Genomic DNA, 23,755 nt, shown 5'->3' with positions numbered 1-23,755 from the left:
ATTATTTCACATATATAATATCTATTTTCATTGACAATTGACCTTTCCACTAGACTATACTATACAAACGCACGATCAGTAATTTGAATAATTTCATCTGTATCAAAAATTGTTTGATCTTTGCTTTAGGTACCAAAAATTGTTAAGCTTTCTTTTTGTTATCTTGCAGTTTTCGACTTGTAGAATTCGCAAATGTAAGTTTTAAAGCTAGGAATTTACTGGTTCACGATCGTAGATCGATATACTTGCGATATACTTGCGAGCCACGTCTGCACTTAGGCATGTGCGAGAACCCAAATGTGCCGAAGCGTCGGGTATTTGGAAACCCAGGATATCTGATCGCGACCGGTTCGACCCAGAAGAAATCGCGTAGACTGAGCTAAGTACCCGATACGTACATACGACCAGCATTTGGAGTATCTAATAAGATATGGTGATATTGCCTTTTTCGTCTTATTACTTCTACATTCTTCAAATTAAAACTGACTTTTTCGCCTTTAAGATCACCAACAAGTTCGTGCGACTCAGCACTTATTCAATCATAATCATCACTGCAATATCAATCAACAAGCAGTCATATCGTACAACAATAATCAATGGGAACGTATGGAAATAACAATTTCCATATATAGACGACGTATTATAAGTACAGCTACATGAATAATTAATGTTATATAGAGTAATACCAAATTATAAGAAAGGATTTCAATCGTTGCACAATGCTGGTAATGTAAATATTCGTATTTTGTATTCATTATTACTTCTATTGATGTAATAATATATAATTATATATAAAACATCCTAAATATACGATAATATATAATACATCATTGTACTACTGTTTTGAAATAATAATTTATATAGCAGGTGGAGTGAAAGAGGTAGGGTGGCACAAGCATTTTAGTTTAGCATGGACAGTTGACTTGAGCCTCAATCAATTTGATTCAGCAAAATTCGCCGATTTTGAAACTGCTCTTTCTGATTTATCCAGTGGATAATCCATTTCGGATTCTGAATAAGAATAATGAATAAGAATGAATAAGAAATTAATCTGTTAAACCTAGTTGAAAACACCTAAACACCTTGATATTGAAGCGATCCTATTTTATTAGATGCTCAAAATGCTACAATTCTGCATAAAATTCACACGTACGAACCACGTTCTATCGAGTTTGACCACAAACCTATACCATATTTATTTTTTCTTCCTTGTTATAATGATACATTTTATTACTAAATTAATAAACGTTAAGTAGTAAACATTAGTAAACTTTCGTAAACTTCCGTAAACTTAGTAAACTTCCGTAAACAATACTTGCTGATTGATCAAACCATACTGGTATTACACTGTGTGAATTTTACGCAAGTGGAAACCTTTAATTTTTAGCTATTTCTCATTTTCTACAATTTAGTAATAATAGAGAAACAGAGGTGACAGACATAATGACAGTATAAGGAAAGTACGAACAGTAGTAACAGTAGTAACAGTAGTAGTATTTAAATAATCGATTCCGACAACTTTATACATCAAAACGTGATGTAAATATTGATGAATCACTTGTGAAATCATGAATCACGTTTGAGTTTTATCTAGTTTAGAAATTATCAAGAAATTTGTTCTCTTTTTTCTCTTAATTTCACTGCTAGTTATTGAAAAAGATATTTTTCGATTTTTGAACAACGAATTTTTTGCAGCGAATAACTTTCTTTTTCTTTCCGCGTGTTAAAACATAAAACTGAAGACAATAAGGCATGAAGGATTGAGATATTTCCGAAATCCATCTGGTAAACAGAAAATCTACTTTTCCAATGACCATCTCTAATAAATCCTATATGAAGTTTAAAGATTGTGCAAAATGGGATCGCGTATTGTTTAAATACATCTAGTGCACAGCCTGTTCGCTTCCTCAATACCATGCCCTTGCTTTCAAAAAGAACCTCTCAAATTTTATAACTGTACCTGAATAATTCCGAATTATACAAAGAAGATGAAAGAATTGGGTAAGAGTATCGTAAATTTTCTTTTCACAGTGAACTCTCCATCACTACATTGCCATGTTGTAGACATTTTGAAGCAAGAAGCTAGAACAGTTTTGGAAGAACAGAATCATTCCGACAGTCGACGAAGAACTTTCAAAGAACTGAGAATATTAAGTTAGAGTGTTGTTTGATTGTATTTTGTGTGCAATGCGCGTAATGAGTGTTATATGCAGTGTAGCAATGTTTATATTGTAGCTATATTTATTACAAAATGTATACATTTAAAGAATGTATGCATCTCTGTTACAGTGCGGCAGACGCAAAAACGCGACGTTTATGCGCCGAAAAATATCCCAATAGAACTATACCCAGCGCAAAGATATTCTGTAACATAGACCAACTATTGTAGGGTACCGGCACATATTAAAATCTGCGGAATCTGGCGGATAACCCAGGATGCTGCACCGTATTTGGTTGGGAAAATCGCAGTACGTGTGTGATTTTGCTGTGGACACTCGCGGACAGGACAATCGCTGTTTACGTCTCTCAATACCATGGCCTTCTTCTTTACGATTTGTACAAAGTAAGCTACCCGTATATTATATGGATTAAGGATTACTGTGCGCCTCGCTTAGGTCGACTTCCTTTCGTTCGTGTAAGGAGGTTTGCTTGCGTGCAGAGGTATTTTGACCGATTTTTAATTGTTAATAACTAAAAAACAAAGCCGGAAACGTAATTTTTTTATTTTTGATTTTCGTCTTATTTCGACTTCAAGAATCACCCCTTAAATTTCCTAACACCTGTAGCCAAGCACCCTGTATATAAGAATGGAAGTGTGGCGGCAATTGACAACCGATAAATTTTGTCCTTCAAGATGTACATATTTTATTAAAGGAACAGGAAGCAGAAACATCAATGGAAGATATGATTGAAACGAAATTCATACGAAACGTATGGTAAACCTTGAATAAACAAAAGAATAAATACACGAGAAGATAAAGACAAGTAGAGACATAAGAGTGTTTGCTATAAACACACTTCTGTAAGATTGAAGCGAAATCAATGTGAAACGTATCGTGAAAACGAAATAAAAGAAAAAAATAAACAGACGTGAGGACGAAGGACAAGCAGAGACATAACAGTGTTCACTATAAACACGCTTCTATAAGGTGGAAGCAAAATCAGCGTGAAACGTATCGCAGAAAAGAAATAAACGGAAGAACAAGTACGCGAGAAGGTGAAAGACGAGCAAAATAATGTTTACTATAAACATGGTTCTGTAAGAAACAACTATTATACTTCGATAAGGTGGTAAACAATATAACGAATACAGTCGTAATACGTAGATTTTAAATAATCGACTACGATAATTCACATTTATGCCTACGACGTGAAATCAAATTTATCCATTTACTTATTTACTTACTTTTCATTTACTTTCTTATTTAATATTCGAATGGTGTCAAAATGTAGCAGTGATACTAGTACGTTTGAGATTGACTTAGATCTCCGCTGGTATCTGCTAGAAAGCAAAGTAGAAGTACATACTTACATAGTACATGACAGAACATTCGTAATTTCATTGCTCATTTTAAAAATTTACTCCCAGGACAGAACAGATATAAAGGGGGTTACTACTCTCTATGAACAATCGTCACGCATTGCTATCTATATTGCTTATGTGACATTCTAAGTTGGCAAACGAAAGAAATATGAATCTCATTGGTTTTAACGGAAGAAGCCAACCTACTGCACAAAGATGGAAAAAAGTCCTTTGGAAGGAATGCTCACTTCATTGCTTATTTTTGACACTCAACACAATTGTGAAGTTAAGTACGCATATTGATAGAAAGTATCACATATACGAACAGAACAATGTAGCATTGTGTGACGGTGAGCGATAGAGAGCAGTACCTCCCGCGCCAATCCACAAGATTTTTTCCATCTCTATGTTATACTCGGACACAACCATATAGTTGGACAACATCTATTTTTATTATTGGATGAATATAGCAATATCCAAATACTTTATATAAAGTGTAAAATTACATTATAATAAATATAATTATAAATTTATATATACATATATCTTGTGCTTTATTCATAGCTTTACTATTTAGGAGTAAAAAAATAAATAAATGAAATTTATAATCTTCCAGATTCTTATTTATATACAATCTTTATTCAATTATGATATTTAACATTTCACAATCTTCATATTTTTACTTGGAGTTTGCAAATATAAGCGTTCGGATACTTTCGCGAGTCACTATGTGGGTGTAATATCGCATAGCTTTGCTCCGTGTTTAACGGCAATGACAAAATCGAAAACCGCGATCGAACGAAATATACTATTACTGCCCTTTTTACAATTTAAGAGTAATTCAAGACACAAGACAAAGATGAAATATTTTTTCAACGAGAAAAGATAAAAAGCATCGAATATAGAATTGTATGACTGTTCCCTCTCTTACCTCCCTTTATCTTAATCGAAGAAAAGGTGTTGAAAAAAGAAGAAACACAAGTACCATACAATCGGTTTATTCGTTTCATTGAACAATTTTCGTAATGTATTTACAATAATAATATGTTCCTATTTATGCGCAAAATGATTTCAACGACCATACAATGTATAAAATGTTTCGTTATGTAGCTACAAAAAGGAAATGGAGATGATTACAAACTATGCACATATTAAATTGTAGCAGACTTTAGTAGACTGTACTGTACTTAAAATACTACTCGAACGAGTGCATAAAATAAAAACAAGTGAAACCAAACGATAGGTATCCATCGCAGTATTGCATATATTACTTTCGGAAAATGTGATAGTCGACACATAATATTAAGAAAAACTAGACACGACTTTTTTTTTATACGTATAAAAATGTAATAAAAATATATATATTTTTCATATTATTTATCGATATTTCGCCAACGAATGAACAGGAGTGCGCGTGCATCACTTAAAATCTAATCGGTCGGGATTTCGCGATATTGGAAAGTTATTAAATTTCAAAAGAAACACAATTTCTTACGTGCCATGATAAAGTATAACATGAAGGCGATCATCCAAGAAATAAAATTGTACCAAGTGGAAGCAATAGCTAATAGAAGAGCAAAACCAGTGTCGGGCGGTTTGGAGCGAGCCCAGGTGGTCTCGTTCGGCCGTATATAATCTATAAAATCAAAGATTGCTCCGCAGGAAAGTCTATCGTGAATAACCTGTAGAAAGAAGGAAAAAATGAAATAATCGTGCAATAGAGATGGGTCGAAGACACGAAAGTGAAAAAAGGAACTCGATAGAGATATGTATAATAAATACATCTTATCGTTAGCTTAACTAGACTTTCATGCGAGGGTAATATCAAGACATACCTGGGCTTGGCGTCCAGTTAAACTTAAAGCTTGTATCAGTATGGCTCTGTAATGGTCGCAAGTTTTATAAAAACCATCGGTTATTATTATTGCGTGAGTCAATGACAAACAGGAAAGTAATATCGCAAGACAGACAAAAGGCATCCATCTTTGGTACGGTGATAGACTTCGTCTGGATTCAGCCTCTACACTCAGCGGTGGTTCGCTGATACCGAATTCTCTGCGAATGTGAAAATATAGTGATCCGGTTTCCAACAATACTATTGTGAGCAAATACGATTTTATTTGTTACATTCATATTAACGGATATCTAACAAATTTTATGCAAAGTTGTGTAAAAATACGAAGAGTCCAACTCTCAATATGACCAATTTCAGTCCTCCTCCTAATCGTACCTGCTATCATTATCATCATTGTAGGTTCGTATAGGTATATTTAACTTCTTCTTCGTACAACTCCTATATCCATGATATCCGGCAAGACATAAATCCAGTAGAACAGTCGGCACCAAGCCGTATACACCAAATTTGCAGATCTTTCCAGTACCCCCCCCAAGAATACCGAAGGCGTTTTTAGAGTATAATATACAACCGCAATCGACGCTAACACAAACATCCAAAATCAATGCCCAGTATTGCCAAACGGTGGTTATGCAGATCATCGATGTCATCGATGTAATTACACTGGAAATATACAGCACACTGAGAAATTGCTCAATTCCCTTTTGCATCATTTTATAAATGTATTTTCTCTCTTCTTCCTCTCGTTACTTCTTCTTCTTCCGTAGGAAGCAAATGTTACCTAAGAATTAATATAGATATTGTATCAAATAACTTGATATTTCCCTCCTTCTTCGATTTTATCGTTTTAATCATTGTGATTCTGACTTGTATATAGATTATACGATTTTATTATTATTACTATATGTCTACATTGTGATTTGTGATTAATTTTCTTCGCTACCACTTGTTTGTGTTCATTATTTCTCATTATTATATCACGTACGTATACATATACATATGTACATGTATATATATGTGTACGATTTTTATTTTGATCTTGATATTCATTGTTCAAATATTAGTCTTAAATAATGTAATATGATCGAAATCAGTATATGCATAATTATAGAATATTCTTTGATAAACCATACCCTCTTGCGCTTTTCGATTGATTTACAGTACGAGAAACTAAAATATATAAAACATGCTATATCATGCTATATCGAAAATCACAAATAATAAAAAATATGAAAAATAAATTCGAAAAATTATTAAATAGTCGAATAAGAAAGAAACAGACAAATAGAAATGGAAGTAAGAACACTGCGAAAAAGAGAAAAGGACATTGATACGAAAGAAGAGAAGAGAATAACGTTCTGATGAAAAATGTAATATAACAAGGAAAACAAGGAACCTATACTATTAACCAACGATAGCAATTTTGTGAAACTAACATTTTCTGAAATTTCAATACAAACGCGCGGGTACAAATGTAAAGTGTTGTGTTAACGATTGGTTGTCTGTTCGTTAAAGTAAATATTTTCATAACTACTACCATTTCCTCTCGACTACTACTATTTTTATAATAATGATTCATCGATAATTTTTCTATGTTTACCTTAAACAATATGAAATAGAATAACGTTATCTAAACTTGTTCATTAATGTATGTGGTAATTAGCGTTTCTTAATAGGCAAGCAAACAGAACAATCGAATTACATATACTTTTAGTCCTGTTTTTATCATACAAATCAAGTAAAATTACGTAAAAACGAATGTTCGACGAATTAAAGAATATCTCGAAACAATTCATCCGATCCATGCAAATTCGTGATTAAACTTGTTTATTGCAGTTTTTATACCATGCATGTGTTCCATCGTTGTATTCGGTCATAATTATGCACCAAATGCACATCTACACCTATTTCTCAACAATGAGATATTTTTGTAGCGCGATGGAAGTAGATGTTTAGCACTATGTATTATACAATCCCTTACCCAAGTTTACTAAAGTCGATAATAGTTCAATGATGAAGCTTTTTGAAACGTTGTAGCACTTTATGAAAGAATACCTCTTTTTTTTCTTTGTCTTAATAAGCTATTCAGTTCCAAAATATATTTTTCTAGTAAAATATCGCTTCCTTGCTGATACGAACAACTTTGGCTTACATCGAAGCGTTCATGTGTCCATGAACATCGCGTGTTTCTTGTTCAAATAAGCCGTGAATTTTCACTAATACACTTATCGATGTAACATCTATACGAACGTCAAAGATCGTACCGAGTAAAGATCAAATATTTACCTTTTACAATAAATGTTTGCGTCCAGTATATTTTTAACCGTCATTATAGAAATTATCGATTCCAATGTGCAATAATGCAAATCGGGAAAACGAGTTAAATTTTTATTTCCGTTTTACTGTTCGTACTTTTATCGATCTTTTCATTATCAATCGAAACTCGCACGTTTATATTACATACATTACTAATGATACCATTTCTGTTGAGATAATGATCAAGTTTGAGCTGATTTAGTAATTAACGAATAATTTGAATGATCGGTCGTTACTTCTCTCGATTTTTCTTTTTCACTTAAATTTTTCTCTGTTTTTCGAGAATGGTTGAGAACATGAAGATAAACTTTGATAAGATTATCGTGCCTTACCGATATATGATAGTAATCCAGATGTCACACGTAAACTGTACAGCCTGTCGGTATTGCCGATATAAATCTAAAACTATATATATATAGCTATATATATATATAGTTTTACACACACACACTTATAATTTCTATATATAAAAAACACATGCGCGCGCACACGTATACATATGACAGCTATGTTGCATTATATATTATATTATTTGTATTATAAATTAATTTGGCATATTTCATTAAACTGTTTATATTCTATAAAATTGTCCAACATGATTTTTTCTATGTACAAAACAAATCATTTTCGTTGTGCAAATTTCTAGTAGTTCAAAATCTTCTTCCTCATACTTCATTTAGATCTGTAAAAAAAGTAAAGGAAAACGTGTGAGTAGGATATGCCCAATAACGTTACGATTGTTTATGTTGTATTAATCGTGCAATACGTGTTATCAGGATACTTAAAATGGAACAATCTTATGAAGAATACTAATAGAATTTGTTTTATTCGATCAGTTTATTTTTTGCTTCCATTATTTCATCTCTGTTTTTTTCCTTTCTTTCATTTAAATTCTTTTTTTTTTTACTTTTGATAAATTAACAAAAGGAAATTATATAATTTTCTAGAAAATAGAATATAATAAAAATCACTAATACAAATGCAATTTTGTGAAACTAAGATTAAAAAGGGCATAAGCACTTATTGCGAAAGCGATTATTATTGAAAGCGAACATAATTTATTTTCACTCTTATATATTCAGATGGATAGATATATTAAATAACAATTTCACTCAATGATACGATACAAAATTGAAGGACAATAAGTGTAGGGTTACTTTTATATACGAAATTGGTACATGTTAAAATAAAGATAAGGTTTAAAAGATATTGTTCGTAATTAATGTAATGAAAAACTGATTGTTTTCTGAATCACTAAAGCCATATAGTACTTGAACAAAGAGCACAAGGAATATAAGAACATATAAAGGTTTTTGCGATAAATATTTAAAAATATTTTGACAATATACTAAATGTATAAAACTTGAATGTTTTTGACCGAAACAGGAATGGTAAAATTGATCACCTTTGACAATGTCCGTAAGTAAAAATATTGTTTTTATATAATTTGTACCAATTACAGAATGTAAACTCTCATGTCATCTCCTTGTTAGTACTATTATAAAATTAAAACCTTTATAAGAAAAATATTCGGAATAGCCAAAGGTTTTGGTGTTACACACAGTCTTACGCCGGATTTACGTTGCGATGCCTCAATTCCTGTAAGACTTCCCGATTACTCCATAAGCAATATACAGATGCTATTGCCAGTCCTACACAACCACCTAATGCACATTTTTTCAAGCCAGCTGAAACAATTAATCAATCATTTGCACAAGTTCGATAGATGAATCTTTTTTAGCCACATAAATATTACTTAAATGAAACATACATGTAGATTTGAACAACATGCCTGTCCCAGTTGCTGCTGCTAAAGTATTCAAGGAATCATCCGTGCCTCTGGCCCAAGATAACAGCACACCAAATCCACTATACATTACAGACACTATTCCAAACGTGTTTGCTAATGATGAACCACTTTTCATAACATGGTTGATTAATCTACCAAGGAAAGAATTATATGCAATTTGTTGACATGTCATGGCACGTATAATGTAAAATTACCTACGTTACTAATACTAAAAGAATATTAAAGTACATACTGAGTTCTTCTAAGCTTGCCAGTTTGATCAGCTAATGATGTTGCTTTAATTCCTCTATATAAACCAGTTGTACCGCCAATACCAGCTCCTATGATACATGCTGCACCAATCTGACTGAAAGCCAATTCAAATCTTCCTCTTCGTTTTGCAGCTCCCTCAGGAAATATGTATTCTGGCTGACTTGGAGGAAGATACGCAGGATCAAAGTTTAAATATGGACTAAGTGGTGCTAACCCTTGTTGCGACGTAACTGGTAAATATGATGTAACATATTATAAAATATCTCTGACTTTGATATTAATATGAAATGTCTAACTATACATATGACACTATACAAATTCTAAATAAAACAAATATTCTTCCAGTATTTTGTAAAATATTTTATTTATACATAATATTGAAATTATTGTTTCCTTTTAATATTCAATTGTTTATCTCCGATATAACAAATTTATAGCAACGGCTTTATTTTGAAAATACATCATGAGTATTTATATAAATTCTACACGTATGAACAGATATAAAATATTATAAAAAAATATAATAAAGAAACGGCAGTACATATCGTCTCATACTATACATATATATGTACTTATATATTGAGGTTATACGATCATATTTAATTAATTATACTTGGCTTTGGATTTTACAATCTACATATAAATTATGCCTCTCTAAGTAATATTAATATAATGTAATAATCACATTATTCGTGAATTGATAATGTACATGACTTTATTATTCAATGAATTATTAACTTTTAACTTACCTGGTATATTTAAATTTCCATATTTTCCATTGTTTATTGTACTTTTAACATTCTCATCACGTAAATCTATCATTTTCGATGTTAGACCGGTTAAATTTTGGTTTACTCTATTACCTCGTAGACTTACGAATGGCCTGAGTTCGTGTTCGCACGTTTCTTCATAAAATTAGTTTAAACCGCGTACTCTGAATATGTCGAGAATCATTTTCTGTAGGTCAAATGAAGTGATTAGAGATACCTATCGTAAAATATTACATATTTTCAGAAAGAGGAAGAAAAGAAGAGGGTGGAGTAACAATAAAAAATTGTCGGTATGTACCAAGCAAATATTTATGTAAAATAGCTAAATATGAATAGAAGAAAAGAACGATACTCATATTGTCTTCCTTTCTTTTATTTCGTTATCTTTATTTTTTCTTAACATAACAACACATTATGTATAACTAACTTGTTGTAATTATTATTATAATGTAGATAATAAGTTCAGGAATTTAAAACAACAACCATAAATATTATAGAAATTATTTATTATTACATATAGTGAGATTTTAATTTAATCGCTTATTTGTAATAAAATTATTTCTTGACAATCCTATTTTAAATAACCCTATCATACACATCAAACGTCATAAGAAATATTATTTGACGTATCCACGTTACCTGCAGAAAAATTAAAATAATCTTAAAATGTAGAAACATAAAAATTATGTGAAAAATATATAATTAAAGTCTCGTTGGTATATGTGTACGCATCACTTACGCTAAAAAACATCTGAACTATCAGTTGTCGATAATTGAAAATATAGGTGGTTGTAGAAATCTATTTAGATAATAACAATAAATAGACATTTAGATACAGAGTAATATGAGAAAAGAATATATATGTATATATAAATAACTAAAAAGAATATATATATAGTATGATATGCTTACGATATAAAATAAAACATAATTTTATTGAAGTTTAACATACTTTGTTCCGACGACATACAATGCAAGTATTTAAATACGCGTGTAAGTTGTCAAATAAAAATTAGAAAGTTCTTAATTAGAATCGAAATTGAAAGCAAGTTGATTGAATTTAGTCGGAATCGGAATAACGTAAAACGAGCATATCGATCCCTGTTTCTTCTTTCTGATACTTTTCTACTTCTATTTCTATGTAGATAGATATCAGCAATGTCGTGTTCTGTAAACCGAGCGAAAAAGTGGAGGGGAAAAGCATTAAAGACACAAGCGACCTCTGTTGTGGGAATGGTTGTGGGCGCGCATCAAACTATGCATTGCATTGCTGTTGAAAATGGCGTCAGGCTCGGAGGTGCCAGAATATTCGTCCCCAGCAAAACGACGAAAAGTTGACGGCATCGGTTACAACGGCGTCAGTTGCGTGAAACCTGATTTCCAAGATTGTCAGACGTCGCATGATACCCCCAATGAAGATCTCGAAGGTATTTTGATAAAAATATGGTCGATTCATTAATGAAATTTGCAAGATTGCAAGATGGCGGTTAAGAAGGCGTCCGCTTTTCTTCCGTGGTTATCGGTTCATTCGTAGTTGACTGAAGACAAGAGCCGCCATGACAGTTTCTATGTATGTCGCATATCTAACTTCGTAGTTCATTTTTCATTTTATCCAGTATATTATTGCGATGTTACTAAATTTTTATTTTGTAATCCAATAAAATTATTTGTTAATTAACTTGTTTCGAACTGCTCCCCCAACACATTCTTTATAGAAGTAATCGTAAGTGAAAATTCACTCGGTGAAAATAGAAAAACTAGTATCAGCGCGATATAAAGGTGTGTGCATAGTAAGATGTATTCGACGAACGTTCACAGATGGCATGATAGACGATTTCATTATACACAATCCATGAACGATAAGTAGGTACGCGCTTTTCTATTCGATTTAACGGCATCCCGCCAATTTTTGAATATTTTCAAAATGATTTATTACCAATAGATTTCTATTTTCACTTGGATAAATACATCTGTTTCTACATTATTACGTTCGATAAATCGAGGAAATATGAAAAAGTTGGTTTTGTGAGTTTTACTTTTCCTATAACCGTAATTAATGCAGGAAAATAGAAAATTAAAGGAAATAATAAGGAAAAAAGAAAATTGTTTTAATATCTTATTGCTTATGTAATAAAGAAATACATAGTTAATACTTTTACAGAAACATATGGTGGAGATAGTGGATTCAATGAATTAAGCGATGAGTCAAAATCAGCATCTATTTCACCAGATGCTACAAACTTAATGACAACTCCATCACGAATTGACTCAACTAGTGACGACACTGGTTGTCCGTAAGTTTCATTTATACATATATCATCCATTCTTTATTCACTTTGCTGTAATTAATTGTTGAATTTTCACAAATCACAGCGAAAAGTAAATTACCTCTCCCCCTATGTAACATTCCAGAATTGACACAGCAGATGAGAAGGATGAAGTATCATCAACAGTTTCAAATTTATCTGATTTATCAGGACTCTCTGATTTTTCTGGTGAAGGTGATATTAATCATCAATGGAGAAATGCATCTTCGTGGGTTCAGAAGCAGATGTTGATAGGTGCCGATCCTCGAGATCTTTTACATCATCTTCTCATGGATTCTACACAAATTCCAGAGCAGGTCGATGACCTGACTCTTTGGAAGGTGTGTAAAAGGAAACTATTTAATACTATCTAATAATATATTGTACATTGAAAGTTTTAATATCCATTTTTTATTACCCAATATTTTATTCGGATGTATTTCAGATTATAATAAATATGATGTCAGAACCACCACGTCGACAAAAATTAAAACATATAAATACTTTAACAGATGTTGTTAGATTGATACGTAATAGTAATAGAATAATAGTTCTAACTGGAGCAGGAGTAAGCGTTAGTTGTGGAATTCCTGATTTTAGAAGTAGAGATGGTATTTACTCGAGATTGGCACAAGATTTTCCAGATTTACCAGATCCACAGGTGATGCAACTATAAAATATGTTCTTTGATTTATCAATTTTATTTAGAAATTTCCTTCCTTCTACATTAATCGTCATTTGTTCCATTAGGCAATGTTTGACATTAACTATTTTGGTCAAGACCCAAGACCATTTTACAAGTTTGCACGAGAAATATATCCTGGACAATTTAAACCTAGTCCTTGTCATAGGTTCATAAAAATGCTTGACAAACAACAGAAACTTTTAAGAAATTACTCGCAAAATATCGATACATTGGAGCAAGTGGCAGGCATTGTAAATGTTATCGAATGTCATGGTGAGTGACGTATATATGTATATACACGTACATATACTGCATACACACGCACATATTTACACATACTTACAATCAGAAATTTGTTTCTCATTTTGGAATTAAACCGATTTTTTCACGATATTCAAGGTTCTTTTGCTACTGCATCGTGTACAAGGTGTAAATATCAAGTGAAAGCTGACGACATTAGAGAAGACATATTTTCCCAGAGGATACCATTGTGTCCAAAATGTCGAGTTAATACTTTGCCTCCCATTTCGGAAACTAATCTTAACGAAAATTATAAAGGTAATTATAAATATTAGACACTCTGATAACATTGACTGATGTTGTTATGTGATCTATGGTCATTTTGTAGTCTTTTATTGCTAATTTCTCTGTGGTGTGGAAAATTAGCTACCTAGTGATAGTTTTTGCTATTAGTCTTTCCTGTAGCGCGTCGCGAGTCGGTGGCCATGAGAGAACATTATCTACTCTTAACGGAATACGTCTTCGCTAAATGATGTTGCCATTTACTCTGATCTACGCATAAGTTGATACATCAATTGTAACTACGAGTAAAACCTTGGCTTGTTTATAAGCATATAAGGTAAACTTTTAAAAGTTGCATCAAGTTACCCGTGCGTGCTGTTTAGCCAGATTTGCGGGGTACAGTTTACGATACGCCGTTCAAACGTTTCTCAAACTAAAAAGATACGATCTGTGTTTACGATCAAGTAAAACACACAGCGCAATCTGCTACGGCTAACGGAAATGTTAGTAACAGGATAATTTTCATTATAAATTTTTATAATTTACAGATTTAGTGACACAGGGTATAATGAAACCAGACATTGTTTTCTTTGGCGAAGGACTTCCGGATGCTTTTCACGATGCGATGGCCAAAGATAAAGATGAATGTGATCTTTTAATTGTAATCGGATCGTCATTGAAGGTCCGACCAGTAGCATTAATACCTTCCTCCATTCCGTCTCATGTTCCACAGATTCTTATTAATCGTGAATCGTTGCCACATCTAAAGTTTGATGTTGAACTCTTAGGAGATGGCGACATTATTATAAATCAACTCTGCCACTTGTAAGTAACAAATATCAGCGATTTTGTGTGTGTGCGTGGGTGCGTGCGTGCGTGCGTGTGTGTGTGCGTGCGTGTGCGTGTGCGTGCGCGCGTGCAAAGAGGAATGTTATATCATATATATATCTTTACATTTTTAAAGAATGGAGAGTAGTTATAAAGAAGTATGCTGGAACGATACGATCCTTAAAGAAGCAACGCAGCTTTTGCCGATGCGTCACTTACCAGATGACACTTGGGAGCAAAGCCAAGATACTACGTCAAACACTGTATTGTCTCGAGATAGTATGGAGACTGATTTTAAATTGCACGATTCATGTTCTATTGAAAGTCAAGACAGTCTAATGGTTCATGATAATGTCGTAGAGCAATACGTGGAAAATATGAATGCGCGCGTTTCTCCCTTCTGCAATGACCACACGAATAGTATGGAAGACAAGTTCAACCTTTTGGAGGAAAGTCCAAAGAGAAGATTAGGCGAGTCTAGTGTGGAAAGTAGTCCAAAAAGAATGAATTTTGGCAGCAATTGCATGTTAGATTTTAACTTGTGTTCCTCGAAGACAGAGAATACTTCAGAGAGTTCGATCGATTATAAATTTCATACTGTTTCTGTAGAATCTACGTCAAAGGATATCGGGAAAATTTACAGTTTAGAAGAGTGTCAAGTATTTCCAAGGATAATAGAAATCTCTTCGGAAAGTACATTATTAGATTCTACCTTAAAGCCACATCATTGCATCGAAAATAGAGCATCGTTAAAAATTAATAGTGATTACTCTACGATGGATCCTATTGAAATTGAAAAAATGAATTTTAAACCGAGACAAGCTTCTATCGATTCTGCATTAGACTCCGGTGTAGGTGATAGTTGTAACAGTGTAGACAGTCGAGAAGATAAAACTAACAAAGAAGAATTAAAAAATGGAAGATTGGATCGGCACTGTTGGCATTCTAAAGTACGAAAAAGTCTTGCCGTGAGATTACCAGGTATATATATATTTCTTCCTTTTATAATTGTATGAAAATTACAATATGTACATAAAAACAATTTTTACATTATATGTAAAAATATAAGTTGTACGTTGCAACTATTTCTTTTTACAGAAAATTCCTATTATCAGTTGGCACCTGGAAAGTATATATTTCCTGGAGCAGAAGTGTATTCAGATCCTGAAGAGTATGATCATCGTTCACTTTTCATAAATTCCGAAAGTTCAGATAGCGATAGTGATTCTTCCTCCGTGGAAGAAGAAGAGGAGGATGAAGGAGAGGAGGAGGAAGAAGAAGATGAAGAAGATGAGGATGAGGGGAAAGAAGAACAAGTGGATGATGGTGAGGATGAGGTGGGGGAAGTGGAGAAGCCAGATTTAAAAAAAGAAGGCCACAAGGTATTCGGGGCTAATAAGAAGAAGGATGAACAAAAAGAAATAGTGAAAGAATATGGGAAAAGAGAAACAAACGATAAAAGGGAGATGAATAAGGAAGGGGAAAAGGAAAAAAATCAACGAAAAGCAATGAAAAGGGAAGATGAGAGGAGAAGCATGAATAAGTTTCAAAACGAGAATATTTTAGAAGACTAAAGAAATGTAAGTTTGTTATTACTTGAGAATTAACACAGATCAGAGTGAAAAATTGGAATTGGGAAAGAAAAAGAATATTAATGCAGAAGCTGATACTTAGCGTGACTGAAGATATAAAATGAACAACAGCAAATTACTCGTACAGTTATGTACATTACTTAGGGTAAATTGTATCTAAGCAGTAATGTTTCAATTCTTATTATCTTCATCAAACTTCCTAGTCTGATGAAGCAAACAATAAATAGTTGGAGAAAAGTGCAATTTTTACCGCATTACACGTGTACAAGCATAGTAAGTACACATACAAAAAGAAAAAAGAACGGGGATTTATAAATAAGACATATGTTTATCTTTCAATAAGATCTGTTAGTAATTTAGTACAGGCTGATTCTCTCGTTAGTTAACTCGATGATAGTAACGCCAATTATACCGTAAATCACATACTTTTCTTTTCGTTTTTCATACATACATATTTTTGCGCGCGCGTACGCACAGAAAAGGGGAGGAAAAGCTATTTCTGCCCTAGATGCTGACATGAGGTTGATTCTGGCTTTTGATAACAGATGTAAGCCGACATGGCGTTATTACTGCGGTGGCATTGCCTCTGTATTAATTAACGAAAGTATCACCCTGCAAAATAGTATAACAGTTTCTTTAAGTAAACAGCGTTTTACTATCAACTAGTCACAGGACATTGGAAAATACTGTGATTCCTTGTTTTGTATTTGCATCAAAAACGTAGCGCAATGATTTAAATTCTTTTCCTTATTAAGTAGTAAATTTTTTTACAAACATGTTTTTCAATATAAAAGGATCATCGATATTGATGATGCAACAAGATCTTCAAATATCTTACAGTTTTGTGATTTTGAAAATATCCAAACTAAATATTTTCAGTGAATTTAATAATTTGCAAATAATTGACGGTTATGCTACAGTAATTCGCATTGTCACACACACGCACGCACACACACACGCGCGCGCGCGCACGCACACATACACGATAAATCATTGCGATAATTTTTGAATAAGCAATTAAAAATTTGTAAAAAGCCTTTAGAAAATGCAAAAGAAAGGTTGTGCAAATATATCTATAAAACAGAAGGACGAAAAATTGCGGTTTTACTAAATTGATTAAGAAAGTAAAACTATCCATGACTCATTCGCGATAGATACTATACTCTCTTTATATATATTCTAATATTCTTTCAACATTGTATATAATATTTGATATTATTTCTCCTATTTTTCTTTGTTTCTTTTGTTTTGTCGCATACTAATATTACAAGTTTGGGAACCAATATGTAAAAAGAATTTGATTCGGGGATATAATTCCTAAATGTTTTATGAAGACAAAAAATAGATAATAGATATTCTGAATATTGTGCAATTGTAGAAGGATAAAGAAGATCTAGAACGTATTACGCTGTCTATTCTGGAGAAGGAAACAATGCGTACAATGAGTGTTGAATGCGATAAAACAATGCACATCAGTGTTTACTCATTGAAATAGAAATACAGAAAGATGTAGCTGTAAAGAATGAATTCTCTTCAATTTGGAATATGTTACAAATATATGCATTGTTACATGTGCAAAATTAGTTTTCGTGAAAAGTATTTAACCGGCCGTCTTAAGAGAAAGTTTAATAACAGACAATGAACAATTCCTTCTCTTAGTAAAAAGGAAACATAAGGGAAGAAGATTCCATGATAAATTAGTATTTGCTTTAACATTTGAACTATTTCTACTTATTACTATTATTTCGCTCTTACGATTTATATTATTATAACATGCTATTATCATTAAACATTTTGCTATTGCATCTACTGCGAAACTATCATTAGCAATTATTTATGTTCTGTAAATTATTATGTAAGTTAAGGAAATCGAAAGAATATCGTGTGTTAGATGTTCGAGAACTATGTATTTTTAAATACTTTATTTGATAATGTTTACGAATATACGAACAAAAAGTATTAATTATGTCACAAGACTTGTAGAAAAGAGTACATCGATACGTTTGGAATAGCATTGAATGAATGAATAATCGTATGCGTGTGTACACACGCTTGTATGTATGTGTTGTATGTACAATTATAAAAAAAATTTTCAAAAACTACAGGAAGGTGCTCTGTATATTGTAAAATTTTAGCGTTGGAAAGTAAGAAGGAAAGAAAGAAAGAAAGGAAACTGGTTAATGATGAAGATGAATACAGTCTAGAAATAGTTTTAAGTTTTAGCGATAAGTTTCTGATTAAATCCGAAGGCAAAATTAGTCCCAATGATGTCATACTGAATGTGTCTAGATTTGTTAGGTTTTGATTTTTTTTCATTGGAGCACGGGCGAATGTACAAAGCAATGTTGGATAGTTTTGGCATTGCGTGTTATTTTTATATGAAGAAAGAAATCAGTGAATGAATATGAACGAGAGAAAGAGAATGAGCAAGATAGAGAGAGATGATAGAATAGTAACAGAATTAAAAGAGAAAAATAATGAGAGAAGAATAATATGCGACGATATCCGAGAAATTGGATGTAATGAATGTAAATTACTTCTGTTATATGGATCATATGATTGTAGAAGCATGCGTGTATGTATAGGCACAGTCGATGCCCTCTTGAAATGTATCGTCGCCATATTTATTAGGAAAGAACGAAATAATTATATGAAAATTTATTATACTTATTAGAGAGCAAAATAATTGTTCAAAAAAGCGTTATGCTTAAAGTCCAAGTACACGTATGTGCTTGTGTGGGTAGTTGCGCTCGCATATGCACATACGTGTGTATATAAGTGTATACATACTATATGTATACGAATATGTAAACGTGAATATGTGTGCGTGTAAATGAGAGGGAGAGGGAGAATGAGTGTATGTCCGTCACGAGTAGGAAACAAATGAGATTACTACACCACCAAGGATAATTCATGATTTGTTAAATACACTTTTAACATGTTGCATGAAGCTTTATTTTTTATTAGCGAGACATATAAGGGTGTAACGGAGAATTTGTTGGAACATTGAACTTTGCTAAAACATCTTGAATAATTCAAATGAGAGAGTGTAGTCAGTTTTATAAAATTTATAGGATATATCTTCCGCTATGTACAAATAGCTTTATTTATCATTGTTTTCTAAATCGATACGCAAGAAGTATGAATTAGGAATTTTTTAAAGCCTCCACCATTTGTCTTTATTTATTTAAAATTCACATAAATAAATAAATATATAGTAGGTAGGTAAGTTGATAAAGAGTAAATAAATACATAACTAAAGAGGATATGATTAGGTAGATAAGTAGGTAGGTATGTAGGCAAATATTTTATAGATAGGTACACAAGTAAATAGATAGGGTAGGTAAAAAGCAGGCAGACAGGCAGGTACAGAACAGAGACGTATAAATAAAGAAAAAGTAAGATACATATACTATATGTATACTGCACGCAGTATGCATACACTTTACGTGTACGCAAAATATGTTGAATGCACAAACGGTGTATATATGAATGTACGTATACACGTAAAATATGTATAGAAAATTAATTTTAATTGACACTACAAATTTTCCATAACTTTTTGAAATTTGATTCCTCTCTCTCTCTCTCTCTCTCTCTCTTTCTCTCTCTCTCTGTTAATCGACTAGAAGCGTGATTGCGCTGTATTTCTCTCGAGTAAATAATGTTAATAGTATCATTTGTTTTGTTTTCGATGCATCATCAAAATTATATTTATTAATTTATTAGTATTTATTTCTTTAGATTTTGGCCATTTAAAAGAAGGAAAAAATAAGTATAACAATAATAGGACAGATGTGGAGAAAAATGTGGTGCATTTACATATGATAATACTGTTTAAATACGTCGCACGCTGTCGATTCAGAGAGAAACATCGCAAAGATTCGACAATCATGCCAATTTCTTTTTTTCCACGTACTGACTTTTTGTATAAATGTGTCACCTGTAAATATTTATTATTTTTACTATATGATGAGAATAGTGAACCACATTCGTTTCGGCTGAACAATGAATTCTGCAACATGCTTTTTTTCCTTTCAAATTAAAATATGAAATCAAACCATCTACAATCATTGCTGCTACTATTGTTGTTTTTGCATCTATTCTGTTTATACATATGTCAGATTGATACAAACTAAAAAATGTTAATCAATTTTTCTGGAAATTATTCATCGTTTAGCCGGTACGAAAGAACGAGAGGTGCAAAAGCTTTGAATTTTTTTTATAATTTGTTATTTAATATAATGGATGTTATAGAAATGTTCTCTATATTTCAAACGTTATAAGTTTTCTGTTTCTTTGGTATTATTAACGTGTAAGCTTATCTTCTAAATTAAACACTTTTTTATGATAACAAAATGTCTTGTTAATTTTCATGCAATAATTTCATTCCCTTAGCAATCTTGAATTGAATTTATTATCATTATAAATTATTATGATCGTCATCATTATTATCATTATTATTATTATATCACTATTATTAGTTTTCTTCTTCTCCTTCTTGTTATTGTATTGATTACTAAGAAAGAATAATGAAAATTTTAACCAGGAAATTGAAGTATATGTAAAGCGCGACGTAGAACATATCGAAGTTTGATCAAAGCTCACATATTAAGTAAAAGAGGAATGAAAATAGCAATATCTGAAAGTCAAGTAATTTTTTGTTTTAGCAGACTGACTTCAAAGGATATTATTATTATTATTATTATATAATAATTGATTATAAAAAATGATTTTTCCTTCTACTGTATATGGTTGAACGTAGACGAGAAGAGTCGAGTAGTGCGTTAAAAGAATGAAATGCATGTAAAATTGAATTGCAGATCGATTAACAATTGGAGAATAATGAATATATACAGCAGGCAGGGTTGATTCTAATTATTTGTTTGTTTGCTTATATTTGTTCGTTTATTCGTTTGTTTATTCATTTATTTATATATATATATATTTATTTATTTATTTTACTCGTTTATTTACTTTATTGTTGTATATCATATAATAATTTTGTATCGTATATTGCAATTATCATAAATCAAATTTGAAAATAGGCTTTAAATTATTATAACAATATATCTTAGACAATAATTGAAGCGCTCCCTGGAATTAATCGAGCTGAAAGCTCTCGCAACAATTTCCACGAGCTTTTACCGAAACGGGTAGGAAATCTTACACCTGTGTATGTAGGGTACCGTTTCAATTACGATATCGTCGCTATGTATATTGAACACTTGTTGAAATCCCCGTTAAGAAAGATTTTCAAATGTTCAATCAAAATGAACATTTCTTATTATGTGTTATCGAGTGTTCAGCTAGTAGAATACTTATTACTCGTACTAGTTTCAGCCGAAACAGTGGATGACGTTTACTATTTACCTTCCATTTCCTATAGTTACGTTATATGTTATAATAACCATAATATAATAATAAACATTATTACCACCACAGCAATAATAGTATTATAATAGCACTGTTGCTAGGGACGCATAAAGTTATATTTACGTGACGACGGCCCCACTGCCTGCTTAATGTAATCAACGATATTCATTCATCAGAATAAGATTCGTTATACATAATATTTAATGTAGTATCATTACAGCATACATTAACTCGTATCAGCAATTTTTGTTCGCATTGTCTCTTTTCCTTTTATTTTTGTCTTATGTTCCTTTTTTACGTGTACGGAAGGTCTTAATTGTACGATTGATTTCGCGACGTCATGTCTGTTGTGTATTGTTTCACCCAAGTAATTAATTTACGCTTCTCATTTATACATTTTATTATCGTTCTTTCTTTCCTTTACATTTTCCCCCCTCTCTCCATATTCCTTTTTATTACATTTTAACGTAAGTGTTCTCGCACGACCTTGATAATCAGCGATCGCTTACGGGCATAATGGGTCGCGAGTTTCACTTTAACAAAAATAATAACGAAAAAAAACGAAGAGGCTAAACGCGAAATGTAGCTATTATATGTATACACGTATGTATGTGTGCCGACAGTCTTGTGTAAAATTGTGTACAGAACAGGAGAACCTCTGATACGAGATCATTACCATCAATCGTACCAATGTTTTGCGGATTATATTATATGATATTTTGCTTATTCTTTTTCTTCCTTTTTGATACTCAATGACAAATATATATGTAGTTGTATTTGAGGGAAAATAACAAGGAAGAGAAAATTGGATAAGAGAGAGAGAGAGAGAGAGAGAGAGAGAGAGAGAGAGAAATGATATAGCGATTTAGCGAAGAGTAGTGGTAGAGAATAAAAGTAATAGGAAAAAAAGAAGAGAAAAGTAAAGTTATACCACATAGTGCTTAGAAATTGGAAACAAGTTCCCTCGTGTTTTTGTTTCTTCTATTTCGGTTGTTTCCTTTGATTCCAAAATATATAATTACCCAACCAGAGATAAAAATAACTCATTTTGATACGACAATAATAATGTTATTATTGTTATTAATATGTATCATTTAATTAACATAATATTATTCGGCTATCCCTGTGGCAAATCGAAGCCTTTATTTTCGCACGCATGTAGGACACTTGAAACGAAGCTTTTAATTCGATACACGAAATTCAAGGAACAGAAAAAGGATAGAAGGTTTTAATTCGAGATGTACTGCTACAAGTGAAGCGAAAGCTGATGTACTTATCGTATGCGCATTTGAATTTATTATGACGAATGTCTATCAAATATCGTAAAGTTTGAGTCTCGTAACTTGGACAAAGTGATCCATCCGCGGTAACGATCAGCATAGGAAGAAGATTCGTAAACTGTCCTCAATATTTCATATGTTAAAAAATTGGTTACAGAACAATCCTGGAGTACAGAAGTAGCGTGGTCGAAGTACGATCAAAAATGAATTAGAAACAAGTAACAAACATCTTTTGTTCTGTTTCAATCTCACATGACTATCTTTCCCTTTTTTCTTTCTAACATTTCCATATCGTATTTGATAATTGCTTGTATTGCATGATTATACTAGACAAATAGTAGTAAGTTGTAACGATTTACCGCCTTATCACCTAACATGACAAATAATATCGAATCTGTGTCGCAATGGATACAATTAGGATAATAATGTAATTTAAGTATCTAAAAACAATGCTTCGTATTCCAGTTACATCTATTTACTACTTCGAATTCCAGGTTTTATTTCATTTCATCCAGGTAAGAATTTCTCCCTCTTTCTGTTTTTTTTCTTTTTAATGAGTCCATTTATTCCATGCCTGAAATCAAATTATTTATTCAGGATGTATGTAAAAAGAAATAATAAGAGATATGACATTAGAAGA

The 23,755-nt window shown here is 32.0% G+C and overlaps 4 protein-coding genes across 14 annotated transcripts in view; 1 reads left to right on the top strand and 3 right to left on the bottom strand.

Annotated features, from left to right (window-relative positions):
* Positions 1-4,505: 4,505 nt before the first annotated feature.
* Positions 4,506-8,092, bottom strand: LOC126867659 (uncharacterized). 2 transcript variants are annotated; one of them, XM_050622442.1, is made up of 4 exons: positions 8,027-8,092; positions 5,754-6,159; positions 5,359-5,578; positions 4,506-5,205 (listed from the first exon to the last, which is right to left on the bottom strand). In XM_050622442.1, exons 2-4 carry the CDS (start codon positions 6,089-6,091, stop codon positions 4,996-4,998), a joined length of 768 nt encoding a protein of 255 aa, XP_050478399.1. In that variant the 5' UTR covers positions 6,092-6,159; positions 8,027-8,092; the 3' UTR covers positions 4,506-4,995. The 2 variants fall into 2 exon arrangements, with proteins under 2 accessions (XP_050478399.1, XP_050478398.1); XM_050622441.1 differs by having other exon boundaries at positions 7,665-8,068.
* A 159-nt stretch (positions 8,093-8,251) lies between these two features.
* On the bottom strand, positions 8,252-10,726 carry LOC126867661 (mitochondrial import inner membrane translocase subunit Tim23). Of its 2 annotated transcripts, none has more exons than XM_050622445.1 (5): positions 10,506-10,726; positions 9,737-9,986; positions 9,466-9,635; positions 9,257-9,382; positions 8,252-8,376 (listed from the first exon to the last, which is right to left on the bottom strand). In XM_050622445.1, exons 1-4 carry the CDS (start codon positions 10,576-10,578, stop codon positions 9,261-9,263), a joined length of 615 nt encoding a protein of 204 aa, XP_050478402.1. In that variant the 5' UTR covers positions 10,579-10,726; the 3' UTR covers positions 8,252-8,376; positions 9,257-9,260. The 2 variants fall into 2 exon arrangements, with proteins under 2 accessions (XP_050478402.1, XP_050478401.1); XM_050622444.1 differs by having other exon boundaries at positions 9,265-9,382.
* Positions 10,668-20,818, top strand: LOC126867653 (NAD-dependent protein deacetylase sirtuin-1). 4 transcript variants are annotated; one of them, XM_050622422.1, is made up of 11 exons: positions 10,668-10,816; positions 11,672-11,953; positions 12,688-12,820; positions 12,939-13,173; positions 13,278-13,493; positions 13,583-13,790; positions 13,917-14,075; positions 14,588-14,864; positions 15,004-15,146; positions 15,228-15,848; positions 15,966-20,818. In XM_050622422.1, the coding sequence occupies exons 2-11, from the start codon at positions 11,806-11,808 to the stop codon at positions 16,439-16,441; spliced, it is 2,616 nt and encodes an 871-aa protein (XP_050478379.1). In that variant the 5' UTR covers positions 10,668-10,816; positions 11,672-11,805; the 3' UTR covers positions 16,442-20,818. The 4 variants fall into 4 exon arrangements, with proteins under 4 accessions (XP_050478379.1, XP_050478375.1, XP_050478378.1 ...); XM_050622418.1 differs by having other exon boundaries at positions 15,004-15,848; XM_050622421.1 differs by having other exon boundaries at positions 10,675-10,816; positions 11,676-11,953; positions 15,004-15,848.
* Positions 19,952-23,755, bottom strand: part of LOC126867647 (ankyrin repeat and KH domain-containing protein 1) — a 22,056-nt gene continuing 18,252 nt past the window's right edge. For all 6 annotated transcript variants that reach the window (XM_050622356.1, XM_050622353.1, XM_050622354.1 and 3 more), the window contains one exon: positions 19,952-23,689. In XM_050622356.1, the coding sequence (XP_050478313.1) occupies positions 23,666-23,689 (24 nt within the window). In that variant the 3' untranslated portion in view covers positions 19,952-23,665. The remainder of the gene's footprint in view (positions 23,690-23,755) is intronic.

This window comes from Bombus huntii, chromosome 7, assembly GCF_024542735.1.
Source record: "Bombus huntii isolate Logan2020A chromosome 7, iyBomHunt1.1, whole genome shotgun sequence".
NCBI lineage: Eukaryota > Metazoa > Arthropoda > Insecta > Hymenoptera > Apidae > Bombus > Bombus huntii.
This window is presented reverse-complemented; position numbering and strand designations above follow the sequence as displayed.

Excerpts from the sequence above, each read along its gene's own strand:
- LOC126867659 (XM_050622442.1), bottom strand. The coding sequence starts at position 6,091 with ATGATGCAAAAGGGAATTGAGCAATTTCTCAGTGTGCTGTATATTTCC. Across the intron at positions 5,579-5,753 it reads AATGATGATAATGATAGCAG|AGAATTCGGTATCAGCGAAC; the intron begins GTACGATTAGGA and ends TCACATTCGCAG. Across the intron at positions 5,206-5,358 it reads TAACTGGACGCCAAGCCCAG|GTTATTCACGATAGACTTTC; the intron begins GTATGTCTTGAT and ends TTCTTTCTACAG.
- LOC126867661 (XM_050622444.1), bottom strand. The coding sequence starts at position 10,578 with ATGATAGATTTACGTGATGAGAATGTTAAAAGTACAATAAACAATGGA. Across the intron at positions 9,987-10,505 it reads TGGAAATTTAAATATACCAG|TTACGTCGCAACAAGGGTTA; the intron begins GTAAGTTAAAAG and ends CATATTTACCAG. Across the intron at positions 9,383-9,465 it reads CATGTTGTTCAAATCTACAT|CTGGCTTGAAAAAATGTGCA; the intron begins GTATGTTTCATT and ends TAATTGTTTCAG.
- LOC126867653 (XM_050622418.1), top strand. The coding sequence starts at position 11,806 with ATGGCGTCAGGCTCGGAGGTGCCAGAATATTCGTCCCCAGCAAAACGA. Across the intron at positions 11,954-12,687 it reads CCCCAATGAAGATCTCGAAG|AAACATATGGTGGAGATAGT; the intron begins GTATTTTGATAA and ends ATACTTTTACAG. Across the intron at positions 13,791-13,916 it reads AAATGTTATCGAATGTCATG|GTTCTTTTGCTACTGCATCG; the intron begins GTGAGTGACGTA and ends ACGATATTCAAG.